Here is a 13,208-nt window from a genome sequence, read left to right as displayed (position 1 = left end):
TACCAACACTCTGAGCTTCCATTTGCTAAATTCTATATGCCACAGCCAAAATAATGCACCTAAAGAAATAATCAATGAGAGTCTACACGTGCAGCTAAATTCTGATAGCTTCTGGTCCTCTTGGATCTGAGGACCAATCTTTATAAAGATTATGTTGCATATGAGCTTATGTTAGAGTCTTATCAATTTTTGAGAATTTTTTTGTCAGCCTAAAAAATGTCTTTCATGTAGTTTACTGTGAATAAGAAGACATACCAGGTGATCCAGAGCAAGTTTTTACTTGAAAGTTTGTATTTACTGAGTCAGTGAAAACAGACCTTTCCTGTTTTACTTGACGAGCAAATCTGACTTCTTCATTTGGGGTTTCTACATTACTGAGTTACTGATGTAAAATTAGTCAATGTTTTAACTCGTGGATGAACAACTGAAAGCAATGTGCTCTAATCATTTCAACCAGCAACGTTGGGCCCTCTTGTGATACAGTGGTAGTGTACCCACCTCTTGACCTGAGACCTGAGTTCAAGTCCCACTTGCTCCAGAAATGTATAACATCATCTCTGAACAGGTTGATTAGAAAAATAAGTTCACTTTTAAAAAATAGCAATGTTCAATTGATCAGATTTCTGCTAATTTATTAATATTTTCTCACCAAGTTTTGAACCCCAGTTTGGTGTTGAGATATTTCCAGGCACTGAGAGAAAGGGAAATGTTTGCAAAGCTACTTTGAATGCTGCTCATTATATGGAAGTGCACCACACACCAGGCTGTCAAAGTGAAAGATTAGATTGGAGATTAGATTCTTTACTGTGTGGAAGCAGGCCCTTCGGCCTAACAAGTCCACACTGACCCTCCGAAGAGTAACCCACCCAGACCCATTTCACTCTGCCTAATGCACCTAACACTATGAGCAAACTCCATACAGACAGTTGCCAGAGACTGGAATTGATCCTGGGACCCTGGTACTATGAGGCAGCAGTGCTAACCGTGCCGCTGATATTAGTATTTGAGTACCAAATAACACATTCAACTGTGAAACAAGATTGCTATTTTGACTTTAGAATAAAGAAATGTTGTGTGATTCTCACTACCAAATTTACCAGCAGATACTGGTCTGCACAGGATTTTGTTTGAATTTTTAAAATCTAAAGTGGAGCTGAGGCGAATCACCCAAGTCAGACTTTTCTACAGCTTCAGCATGCTGTACTATATTTTCTTCCCGTCTTCCCATTTGCTGGCTTCCAACATTCCTTGAAGCAGAGCAAGCATACTCTTGAAATCTCAAAATGATTTACACAAACAGAAGGGTCAAACAAACCCATTCTCTTCTCCTTACTTTTAGGAAACCTGGTTGACTTGGAACACTTTTCTAATGACTCCTCTTGAATCAGTATTTCTCAAAAGAAAGCAAGACTGACTATCTTAATCTATCTTCTATTTAACATTCAGCCACCCAGAATTATTGTACAGTGTTTTGCTTTCCAAACAATGGTTACCTGATTTGGGAGGGATTCTAGAAATGGGTCTTGCATCTTCAGTCATTCGTCTTTCTTTTCAGGAATGTAATGAGCAGCCAGGAAGTAGTAGATTTCATCAGTGAACGCATCAACAAAACAGATGAGAATGGAGACTTGAGGTTGCTGTCTTCCATATCTGAAGAGGTAGGTACAGCTGTCATGATTGTGAAGGAAAAGGGCATTCAACAAATCTTGCCAGGGGGAATATCATTCACTCTTGCTCTTGCTCACTCTCTGCACCCCCAGAATCCTTTTCCCCTGAGCTGTTTAAAATGATCTATTATTTGTCACAAGGAAACAGTAAGTCCTGGCAAAGTTGAGCTTCACGTATGCATTTAATAAAGGAACTTGAAATTCAAAAAAATTGCTCTTCTTGTAGAGAAGTGTACGTGTGAACCAGACTCTCAACAGGAGACTAATTAATTCCTTTTGTAGAAAAGCTGAACACATATTTGATCATAGGATTTAAGGTTAGTTAAATAATTCAAAATGAGCAATTATTCCATGAAGTATGGTTTCTGAATTGCTATGTTTGAAGGGTGTCTGGAAGGCAACAGCTGAGGATAGAACGTAGGGCATTGAATATTTTTGAGTCCACAGTTTTCCAAGGAATTTGTTTTCTGCTTGATCCTCTGTCTCTCAACTTGTGTTATTATGGACTAGGCCAGACCACTCAAAATATTCTTAAGCAGGCAGCCCAGACTAAAACTTTGCAATTTGTTTTGGTAAGTGTACAGTGAAAATTACCCAGATTAAGTTAGTGAGGTTGACTACTAGGTTTAAAACAGACAAAAAAGAATTATTCACACAATTACACAATGAAACATGAAAAACATAATAAAGAACCCCTACAGATCTCAGTCTATCCAAACTAGACTTAAGTATGCTGTTCCGAATATACGCAACTGTCCCAATAAGCAAACCCACTTAGAAACCAGTATAAAGGGTCAGATGCTTACAAGTTGAAGTTAGAAGGGCAGAAGAGACTGTTTGTTTCCACACAGCTCACTGTTGAACTCCCTTACAGTTCTGGACTGAAATAAACTGCTCAGTGCAGCTAGAGAGCTGACCACTCCCCTTTGTTTATACAGGTCACTTCTGAAACATGACCACTTTAGCCTGAAGTCTCATCTGCTTTACATATAAACAAAAAGGCCTCTCCATCCCTTTAATCTCTGTACCAAACCAGACTAATCGGAACTGAGAGTGGTTTATTATCCTTCTGAAAGAAAACCAAGGTCATAGTAACCTTGAAAAAAGGAACAAGCTTTGTGACACTGTTTTCCTCCTTTTGAGATGCTCCTTAAACTCTGCTGCTTTAACCAAGTCTTTTGACTTTATTGTAATGTTCCGTTTGTCATTTGAAGTCAAATTTTGTTTTAACTTGTTCCTGGGGTAAATTACTATGCTTGAGACACAATTTAAATGCAGACTGTCCTTGCACCAAACCAATATGAAGAGCCAAACATTCTTTGTTTTTTAAATAGCATGGGTTGATGGTAGGATATGTATTCAAAACTAGGAGCCATAAATATAGCTTCACTAATCATAGATCCAGCAAGAAATTCAATAGAAATATCCTTACACAGAATGTGGCATATTATGTAGAATGTTCAACATTTTGATTAAATTTCATTCTAATTGCTGATCTCTTTAGCTGCTTTGAGCTTAGGACATGACAGGAAGAGCGAAGGGTGATATGACCACTCAAGCATACTCTGCCTTCAATTAAATTAGGCTTGATCTTTGACTTTAGATCCACTTTTTTACTAAGTTTCCCAAATTCTATTGCTATGAATCTTGAATCTACTCAAAAATTGAACATTGACTGCTTTGGGTTGAGATTGCTAAAAATTCTCAATCCTTAAAGTAACTTCTTAATCCACTCCTAAGGGCAGCTCCCCTATGCTGAGACTATGGCCTTTTAGTTCTAGACTTTTCAATCACAGGTATCACAAGCTTGTAATCTATCTAGCCCCTCCTCCTCCTCCTCTAAGAGTTTTATGTATTTCAATGCAATCTCCGCTCGTTCAAATGAGCATTAAAATGCATTAAAAGTTAAAAAGGATTCATGACTAAAGATGAAGATAGTGATGTAGTAGGATAATTACAGTTTTGTTCTCTGTAGGAGATCTTTAATTTTGGTTTTCTATATACCGTCTTCGTGTACTGTAGCCATTATTTACCTTTTTTTTTGTTTATAGCTCTTAGATCAGTGTTTGGCACCTGACACATCAGGAGATGGTACTGGATGTGACAATATGACTTGTATTATCATCTCTTTTAAACCACGGCCCGTGAAAATCCAGGCTGACTGCAGCAAGCGAAAACGTCCTGACTCAACAGATGATGAAAAAGAAAATGGGAAGAAGGCGAGAAACGAATAACATGGCACACCCAAGGAAATGGTTGGGGAAGGGGTTGTTTGGAATCAACTGAGGCCTGACATTATTGTGTAATTAATGAACCTTGAGATCTTTTTTAAAAAAAAATACAGCAAACAATTGCTGGAAATTATATAAAAATAAATCTGAAGTATTGTACAATGTAGCCTTAGTTTACACCCTAGGTTACCATGTGTGTGAAGCACACGTCCTTTAGCAGCAGTCAATCCAGGAAACCTACATTGTAGCACGCCGGCACTTGGAGACTAAAAGAAGTGGCTATCTATTGAGTTTGTTGTTGTAAGGGGATTTTGATGTCTGGAAAGATCCATTCCTTTTTTCTCATGGGGGTTTTTGATACAGGAAGTACTTTGTTTCACTCCACAAAGAAACCAAATTAAATAATTCTTAAATTTTGCAGGAATCAGAAATGAGGACATTTTTCAAAAATAACTTTTTTTTTAAAAAGAAAGGAGTTTGGGGTGATTAAATATGCAGCAACACTGAGGTTTACTTCAAAAGTGAGCTGTTACATTGAATGCCATTTGTCTCTGCTTGAAGATGGAAAATATCATTTTTGTTCCAGCAATCCTTTTGTGTTGAGATGAGGTGGAAAAATATTTGGGGCTTTGGAATTTTCTTCGATGTTTCAATTTTTAAAAGCAAAAATCAAGAGAACATTAACATTTTTGAGCGATATGTATTTGTAAACATTACGGCAATGTTGGACTTCAAAGGGATTTCGGTTTCCTTTTCAATTCCTTTGTATACCGGCATTCACTCGAAATGACTCAGTATCGCCATAGATATCAAAAAGATGAAGTCGAGAAGCTGCACTGCCCTGTGAATGCTACATCAGAGAGGAACTTTCAACCACTTTTATATATTAAAAGAAAACAATTTTTAATTTTTTTACAGCCTTTTTTTTTGTTGCACTGGACATATCATGTAAACAAAGTGACCTTCTTTGAGAATCATGCCATCCTTTTGGTGTTTCACCATTTGATTTTGTCGACTGCATTTCACATATGTAAATAATACCTGCCTTGTTAGCATGGGTCTCTTTCAATTCATTGGGTTTGTGTGGAATGTGTTTTGAAATATTATTTGCTCATACGTATTTCACGCCTTAAAGACAATGTGAAAATCCAGATGGGACATCATTTCCCTTTTTAAAAGATCATGGGAATCATTTCTCCCTCTCTTAAAAGGTCGTGAATGTGCAAACTTGCTTCATCTTGATCATGTTGGCGAGCCACTGAAGTTGAGTTGAAGCATGAACTGATCCCAATTTCAACTACCATGGCTATTTTTGCGGAGTAGTTCTGTCTGTGACACATTCACAGTAGGGACCCACCCTTTGACTTGACTTGTTTAATTAATGTTGACGTACCCTTTGGCTAAAGAGAAATCTAGCATCCCCATAAATTATTTGTAATATAAAGCAGTCTATTGGTAACATCATTTTCATGGAAAAATATTTTTATCCAAGTAAAGCTTTGTGATTCATAAATTGACTATAATTTTGCTTTATGAATGATCTTGGCACAGACAGTTCTGCTCAGTTAGATGCAAGATCCAGAATGTGATATCCTAATGTGTTAAGTACTATGTTACTTCAGTAATCCCTCTTGACAAGAATTTGATCTGTTTTTGCCTGAAAGATCCATTGCACTATTCGCAAATGAACAAATATTTTCTTTGGTCTTGACCAACATCTAAATCACTGCTAACATCTTTGATACCTTGTTTATCTCATCACAGTTTGTGGGATCTTGCTGTGCATAACTGACCTCATTTGGCCTACATTCTAACAGTGAACAACTTTATTGAAGCAGTTTGTCATGGCCTGAGGTTTGTAACAAGCAGAATAATTGAACGATCTTTAGAATGAACACTTGTGATGTGACTTAAATTCAGTCCAATTTCAGTAAAAGTGCATTTTCCAATCTAAAACCAATGCTAGATATGTCAAGGTTGTTTAAGGAACCTGGAAATTCTTTTTTCTCAGATTTAAGACCTTCCTAGTTTTTAGTTACAAATAACATCATTACATCTTTGGGTGAGTTTTTTGTTGTTTGTGCGAAATGAGTTTTACAACAAGGCTAGAATTTGTCTCCTATCCCTAATGGCCTTGAGAGGGTGTAAGTGACCTATGTCCTTGAACCACTGCCGTCTATGTGATATATATGTACGCTCCGTGCTATTACAAAGGGTTTGGCCCAGTGGCAGTTAAGGAATGGCAATAAGGTTCAAAGTCAGCATAGTTTGAGGCTTTGAATGCAACTTGAAGGTGCTAATGCTTCTGAAAATGGGCCCTTGATCATGAGTTTGGAGGCATTGTGAGTTGCTGCAGTGCATTTTTTAAATGAATTCTCAATGAATTCACTGGTTCTCTAGTATGGGTGAATGTTTTAAGGTGGAACAATCAAGTGGGATGCCTTAACATTGATGGTGTTCAGGTCTTCAGTAGTGATTGAATCAGTGTCATGCTCTTGACGCATCTTGTAAGTGATGCATAGGCTTTGGTGAGACAGGAGGCAATTTATTGCAGATTTCCCAGGTCTGAATTGCTCTTGGCTCAATCCAACTCAGTTTCTGGTTAATCGTGCCACCCCCCATCCCCCAATAGTATTTGGTCATGAATGTTACTTGTAACTTAATATAAGTTTGAATAATAACCACATGCAAAAAGGCTTGGACATGGACTGTCTGGAGTTTGAAGATTTGGGATAATTCTGAACATTGTGCAATTATTAGTGAACAGCCTTACAATGGACAGAAAGTCATTGAAACTACTTCAGATACTTGGACCTAGCTCACTATTCTAAGAAACTTCAACAATATCATAATTAGATTTTTTTGGTTACTTTTTGTGGGATGCAGATATCACTGACAAGGCAATTTATGACCCCTCTAAGATGCTGGTGAGCTGCCTCGTTGAGCCACTGCCTTCCATATGATGTGGGCATGTACATTCATAAGGCTTGTTTGGACTTTAACCTAGTGACATTATAAATTCAAGTTCACATAACACTATTTAAATATGTGTCTAGGAAACGGGAATCTAAAAGTCAGAGTCCTAAATACACTGAGGTTCAACTTAAATGATGTTATTTATTTATTTATTTGTTCATTCATTACGTGTTGCTGACTGGCCGGCATTTATTACTCATTCCTAATTGCCCTTGAGAATGTAGTGATGAACTGCTAAATTCCATTTCCTGTAGTTAGACCTAAAATGTCCTTAAGATAATTTCAGGATTTTGACCCAGTGACCATAAGGAACAAGAATATATTTTCAGGTTAGAATGGTGAGTGACTTGGAGGGGAACTAGTAGTGTTCCCAATTTTCTGCTGCCATTGTCCCAGAATCTTTGCCAAGACTTGGAGGTGCAGGTGTTGGACCGGGGTGGACAAAGTTAAAAATCTCACAACACCAGGTAATAGTCCAACAGGTTTATTTGAAAGCACTAGCTTTTGGAGCGCTGCTCCTTCAGGTGGCTACAAAAACCACCTGATGAAGGAGCAGCGCTCAAAAAGCTAGTGCTTCCAAATAAACCTGTTGGACTATAACCTGGTGTTGTGTGATTTTTAGTGTTTGCCAAATATCTGCAGTACAACTTGTAAATATTACACACTGCTGTTACTGAGTGTTGGTGGTGGACGGAGTGGATGCTTGTGGATATGGTGCCCATAAAACAGACTTTGTCTTTGAGTGTTGGAACTACACTCCATCCAGGCAAGCTGGGAGTATTCCATCACACTTCTAACTTGTGCCTTGTAGATATTGGACAGATTATGGGAAGTTAGGATGTGACCTGCCACATTATTCCTAATCTCTGGCCTGCTTTAGGAGCCTCTGTGTTCATATGGTAAGTCCAGTTGAGCTTCTGGTTAATGGTAAACTCTCCCACATGTTAGCAGGGCATTCATAGGTGGCAACACAATGGGATGTCAAGGGGTTGCAGTTACATTGTCTTGCCAGGAAATAACCATTACCCAAACATTTTGTGCAGCATGAATGTTACTTGCCACTTGTCAGCTCAAGCCTGGATGTTGTCTAGATCTTGTTGCATTTGAACATGGTTTTTTTTAGATAACTTAGTGTGGAAACAGGCCCTTCGGCCCAACAAGTCCACACCGACCCTCTGAAGAGCAACCCAACTAGACTCATTCCCCTACACCTAACACTACGGGCAATTTAGCATGGCCAATTCACCTAACCTGCACATTTTTGGACTGTGGGAGGAAACCCACGCGGACACTGGGAGAATGTGCAAACTTCACGCAAAGCACCTGAGGCAGGAATTGAACCCGGGTCTCTGGCGCTGTGAGGCAGCAGTGCTAACCACTGTGCCACCGTGCTGCCCAGACCTTCCATGTCTGAGGAGTCACTAATGTTGTTGAACTTCTGACCTTGTGATGGAGGGCAGGTCATTGATGAAGCAGCTGAAGCTGGTTGGTCCTAGTACTAGTTGGTAAAGGTATTTACCGTCATGCCAATTTTTTTCAGTTGCCTGAGGAAGAAGAGACGTTGGGCCTTAGTAACCAGTGCCTCCCCATGAAGAGTCCAAGAAAACTTGTGGATGACCACTCCCAGAAATTTGACATTCTCCAGTCGTTCCACCTCTGTGCTGTTAACTTATAGAGGGGCATGAGTAACATCCTGCCAAAAGTCAATAATGAGTTTCTTGGTTTTGCTGGCATTTAGAACTAGGTTGTTCTCAGTGCATCATTTTTCCAGGTCTTCTACTTCCTGTCTGTAGTCTGTTTCATTGCCAACATCTAGGCTTGGCAAGTACCATTTGCACTATGTAAGTACTATGATCTGACCATTGCAAAAAGAGACAATCTAACCAATGCCCATTGCCAGTCAATGGTTTTACCAGCACTGAATTCACCACTATCAACATCCTGGGGTTATCATTGACCAGACGCTCAGCTAGACTCACCACGTAAACACAGTGACTGCAAGAGGCTAGGAATACTGTGGCCAGTAATTCACTACTTGACTCCCTGTAGCTTATCCACCATCTACAAGGCACACGTCAAGAGAGTGATGGAAGACTCCTCACGTGCCTGGATGACTGTGGCCCTGATAACACTCAAGAAGCTTGATGTTATTTCAGGAAAAGCACCCCGCTTGATTCGCACAACATCCACAAGCATTCACTCACCACCACCAACACTCAGCAGCAGTAAGTGTGTGGTTTCCACAAGATGCAACTTTCAAGCCCATGATGACTTCCATCTCTAAGGACAACGGATATATGGAAATGCCACCATCTTTAAGTTCCTCTCTAAGCCATTCACCATTGTGTGTTGGAAACATATTGTCACTCCTTCACTGTTGCCAGGTCAAAATCCTGGAATTTCCTCCCTAAGCGCACTATTCCACCTTCAGAGCAACTAGGCATAGGCAATAAATGCTAACAATCCAGCAATGCCCACACCCCTCAAATGAATATATAAAAAAATAGCTCTACCACTTGCTGCTTATGCTGTTTGGCATATAAGAGCTCCTGTTTGGTAGCTTAATCAGGTTGACACCTCATTTTTAGATATGCACAGAGCTGGTCCTGGCATGCCTTTCTGCACTGAACTGGGGTTGATCCCTTAGCTTGATGGTAATGGTTGGATGGGGGTATGTCATGCAATGAGGTTGCAGATTGTGCCTGAACACAATTCTGTTGCATTTGATGGTCTCCAGCTCCTCATGAATGCCCAGTCTTGAGTTGCTAGATCTGTTTGAAGTCTGCGTCAGTTGGCACAGTGATAGTGCAACACAACATGATGAGATTCTCAATGTAAACCGGGACTTGGTCTCCATAAGGACCGTGCGGTGATCGCTCTTACCAATACTGACATGGACAGGTGCACCTGCAGCTATCAGATTGGTAAAGGTGAGGCTGAGTATGTCTTTCCCTCTTGCTCATTCCCTCAACCCGTGCTACAAATCAAGTCTAGCTGTTATATCCTTTGGGACCTGACCAGCTCCATCAGTCGATCTGTTGCTGAGCTACCCTTGGTGGTGGATACTGAAATCTCCCACCCAGAGTACATTTAACACCTTTGTCGCCCTCAGAGTTACCTCCAAGTATTTTCAATGTGATGGGGTACTGATTCATCAACCAATAGAGGACAGTGTGTGGCAATCATTAGGAGGTTTCCTTGCCCATGTTTAACCTGAAGCCATGAGACTTCATGGGGTCCAGAGCTGATGTTAAGAACTCCCAACGCAACTCCCTCTGATGGGTTTGTCCTACCAGTTACTAACTCAAAACCAGAATCCCAAATTCTCAGCAAATAAAATGATAAATCCCAGTTTACGTCACAACTTCAGAATACTATCTTCCCAAGGTAAGTAGTGCACATTTCTAAGATGGAATGCTAAATGTCACCAATGATTAGTACTTTGATGGAATGGAATCTTTTTCTGTGTATGAAAGAAATTGCATCATATTATGGCTCTCTCAGCATGATGTGTGTATAGGCTACATCATCCTACACAAGGGGGAAGTGTGTTGACAAAGCTTATTGTCCAAGAAGCAGTACTCTCCTAGTCAGGGAAAAAAAAACAAGACGAAGCAGTGTGATCCAGTGACAGCGTGGATACATTGTGAGATCCCTCACAGGTCCCAGTGGATCCTTAGAGGCAGCAACACCAAGAGACTCTGGATCTCCTGCAAGTCGCCTTGTTTCAGATCCAGCGATTACTCCTCGGGTAGACCATTAAGATAAAATGGATCAATTTCCCAGATCCTTCAACCTCACTGATAGGAAATCTCCTTTCTGGATAGCACTTGCGGGGATTACTGAATTCCTTAAAACTGCAAGAAGGCAGCTCACAATCTTAAGAAACATTCGGGGTTGGATAATACCTGACGTCGAACTCCTCTGATTGGGTTGTTCAGAAATGCAAGGAAGTTCGAAACTGAAAACTGTGGTCTGCAAACTGAGCTTTTCATTATCGCAGAGGCAGTAAGTGGCCGAACATGTATTGGATTATGAGATGGTGCAGTTTGGTTCTGCTCTCGACTCTCATCATCCCGTGGGCAACGGAGGGGAAAGTTGTAAACTCTTTTCACGAATGCAGCCAGTTTTTCTGTAACGGCGAGGAACCCTTCCTATTTAAGATCATTAAGCCCAAAAGAATCTGCCAGTATTATCGTTCCCAGTTCCACTTCGCCACAGCGTACAGCACAGACCTGCGCATTCCGCTATATTCGGCTTATAGGGCTAAAACAATAAGCTGTGAGAAGGACAGAAGGCCGAATTTTTTTTTCATTGAACCGCAGGTAAGGTGTACTGTCACCACTGAATGTTTCTTCCATAAATCCGGTCGCTAATGGTACACCTTGAGGATGAGGAATGGATCCTCTCGGTATGACGGTCGGTAAGGATTTGCAAAGATAATTTTGGGCTGGGGTCCAAATCCCATCAAGGCTCTTTGGGAATTCAAACTGCTCCTTGTAAAATTCCCAACATTGCCAGAGTGGGATTTTCACAGCTACTTGGGAAGCAATTTGGGATTTTTATTTTGATGGGGAAAAGGGGGCTTGTTTTAAATTCTTAAATTGCTTTTGTGGGGTTTGTTAGATATGTTATGGTACAAAAGGAGGCCAGTCAGCCCATCTTGCCTGCATTAGCTCCTCAAACGGGTATCATTAGCTGGTGCCAATTTCCCGCCTTTTCTCCATCCCCTTGCACACTTTATTTTATCCAAATAACCACTTCACGTTTGATTTTAAATCCATGCCCTCTGGCTTACAAGCGGAAACAAGTTTCTCCTTACCTACAGTGTCAAGGTTCTGGATCTCCTCTTAGCTTTTTTCTGTCCAAGGAGAGAAGTTCCAACTTCATTAGTCTGTTCCCAAAACTGAAGTTTCTCATCCCTGAAATCATTCTGGTAAATCATTTCTGCACTCTCTCCAACCTGTTTCCATCTACCTATAATGTGACGCCCAGAATTGTACCCCAGCACAATTGTACACAATACCCTAGCTAAAGTCTAACAATTGGCTTCTTTACATTCAACGTCAATGCTCTTGAAATTCTATGCTCCAATTAATGAGGATGGTCTCATCTGGATTACTGTTTTACTGCACATCTCTAGGATTACTTAGTTGAAGCACAGCCAATAAATGGGGGTTGATGAAGGGTATGAAGTGGGAATTAACAGGGATTAAGATTCTGATTGTGTCTGTGAGTTTTTTTTTTGTAACAAATGAGGATTGAATTAATGAAGAAAGTCAGGATTGGAACTGACTATTTTCATTGTCCTTTTCAGTTGGATCGACCTGATAGTTCAGATGAGATGAGCATGGAGCAAGGAGTTGAGAACAACCAAGCCCTCAACAGTGATTACAGAAATAAGTCATATGAACGGGGTCACTTGTTTCCATTCTCATTTAACCCTGGCAGTGGTAAGGCCTCATGCACCCTCACCAATGTCGTGCCTATGACACGGCAGTGGAACACCAAATGGTTTCATTTTGCTGAGAAAATAATAAAAAATATGATGTGTCCACCACTTACAACACTGTTTGTGATCACTGGAGCCATCCCATCAGACAAATTCCTTAACGAGCGGGTTAACATACCCAGAGGAGTTTACAGCTATTTCAGCTGCTGCTCAAATGATTCTGATCACAGAAATAAGCCTAAAAAGAAATCACTCAAATCTGGTGGTTACATTCTACAAGAGACAGGAATGACCCTGATTACTCTGAATGAATTGGAAAAACTGTTTGATGAATCCATTGAAGTCAACCCGAAATGGTCTGAAGCTGGAAGAGCTTGAAGAGTTTCTAAAGCCAAAATGGTATGAAAGACTATACAGCCTGGAGCTCAGTAACATCTCAATGACCTTGTTTCATGCTGTGAGCTTTATTATAATGGGTGTCTATCATTGTGTGGCTTTGGTTATTTATGGGGTGTTTGGAGTCATGTGTGGTCTGGGGAATGTTGTTTTGAGAATCATAAGTATGGTTGTGGCTCTCGTCAATCTATTTCTGGCTGTTGCCGTTGGGGTTCTATTGGCAATCCTCGGATTGATTGGTAACATTTGCTCACAAATCGCATTCCTGGTGATCAAGGGGTTCCTGTTCATTGCCAATAGTCTTCTGAGCCTCATCACCAGTGTAGTTGAGTTCCTTCTGATGTCCATCGCCAGCATCCCCACTCACATCATTAATGCACTCAGTCACCTATTCGTATTGCTTTCCTGGGCGAGTTTTAGTCTCCTGAATTTGGCAAGCTTTGTGCTGCCTGTCTTCAGCTCATTGCTCACCTTCCTCATCTCCTT

The 13,208-nt window shown here is 40.4% G+C and overlaps 2 protein-coding genes across 2 annotated transcripts in view; both read left to right on the top strand.

Moving 5' to 3' along the window:
• ppm1g (protein phosphatase, Mg2+/Mn2+ dependent, 1G) overlaps nt 1-4,809 on the top strand; it is a 46,003-nt gene extending 41,194 nt beyond the window's left edge. Inside the window, exons 9-10 of the mRNA XM_043695359.1 lie at nt 1,556-1,658; nt 3,719-4,809. Coding sequence (XP_043551294.1) covers nt 1,556-1,658; nt 3,719-3,901 — 286 coding nt within the window. The 3' untranslated portion in view covers nt 3,902-4,809. The remainder of the gene's footprint in view (nt 1-1,555; nt 1,659-3,718) is intronic.
• Nucleotides 4,810-10,862: 6,053 nt separating this feature from the next.
• LOC122553203 (endonuclease domain-containing 1 protein-like) lies at nt 10,863-12,707 on the top strand. Its single transcript, XM_043696800.1, has 2 exons — nt 10,863-11,199; nt 12,192-12,707. The coding sequence occupies exons 1-2, from the start codon at nt 10,897-10,899 to the stop codon at nt 12,702-12,704; spliced, it is 816 nt and encodes a 271-aa protein (XP_043552735.1). The 5' UTR covers nt 10,863-10,896; the 3' UTR covers nt 12,705-12,707.
• Nucleotides 12,708-13,208: the final 501 nt, after the last annotated feature.

The sequence above is a fragment of the Chiloscyllium plagiosum genome, chromosome 9, assembly GCF_004010195.1.
Source record: "Chiloscyllium plagiosum isolate BGI_BamShark_2017 chromosome 9, ASM401019v2, whole genome shotgun sequence".
In the NCBI taxonomy this organism is placed as follows: domain Eukaryota; kingdom Metazoa; phylum Chordata; class Chondrichthyes; order Orectolobiformes; family Hemiscylliidae; genus Chiloscyllium; species Chiloscyllium plagiosum.
The sequence above is the reverse complement of the archived record's forward strand: the minus strand, read 5'-3'. Positions and strand labels throughout refer to the sequence as shown.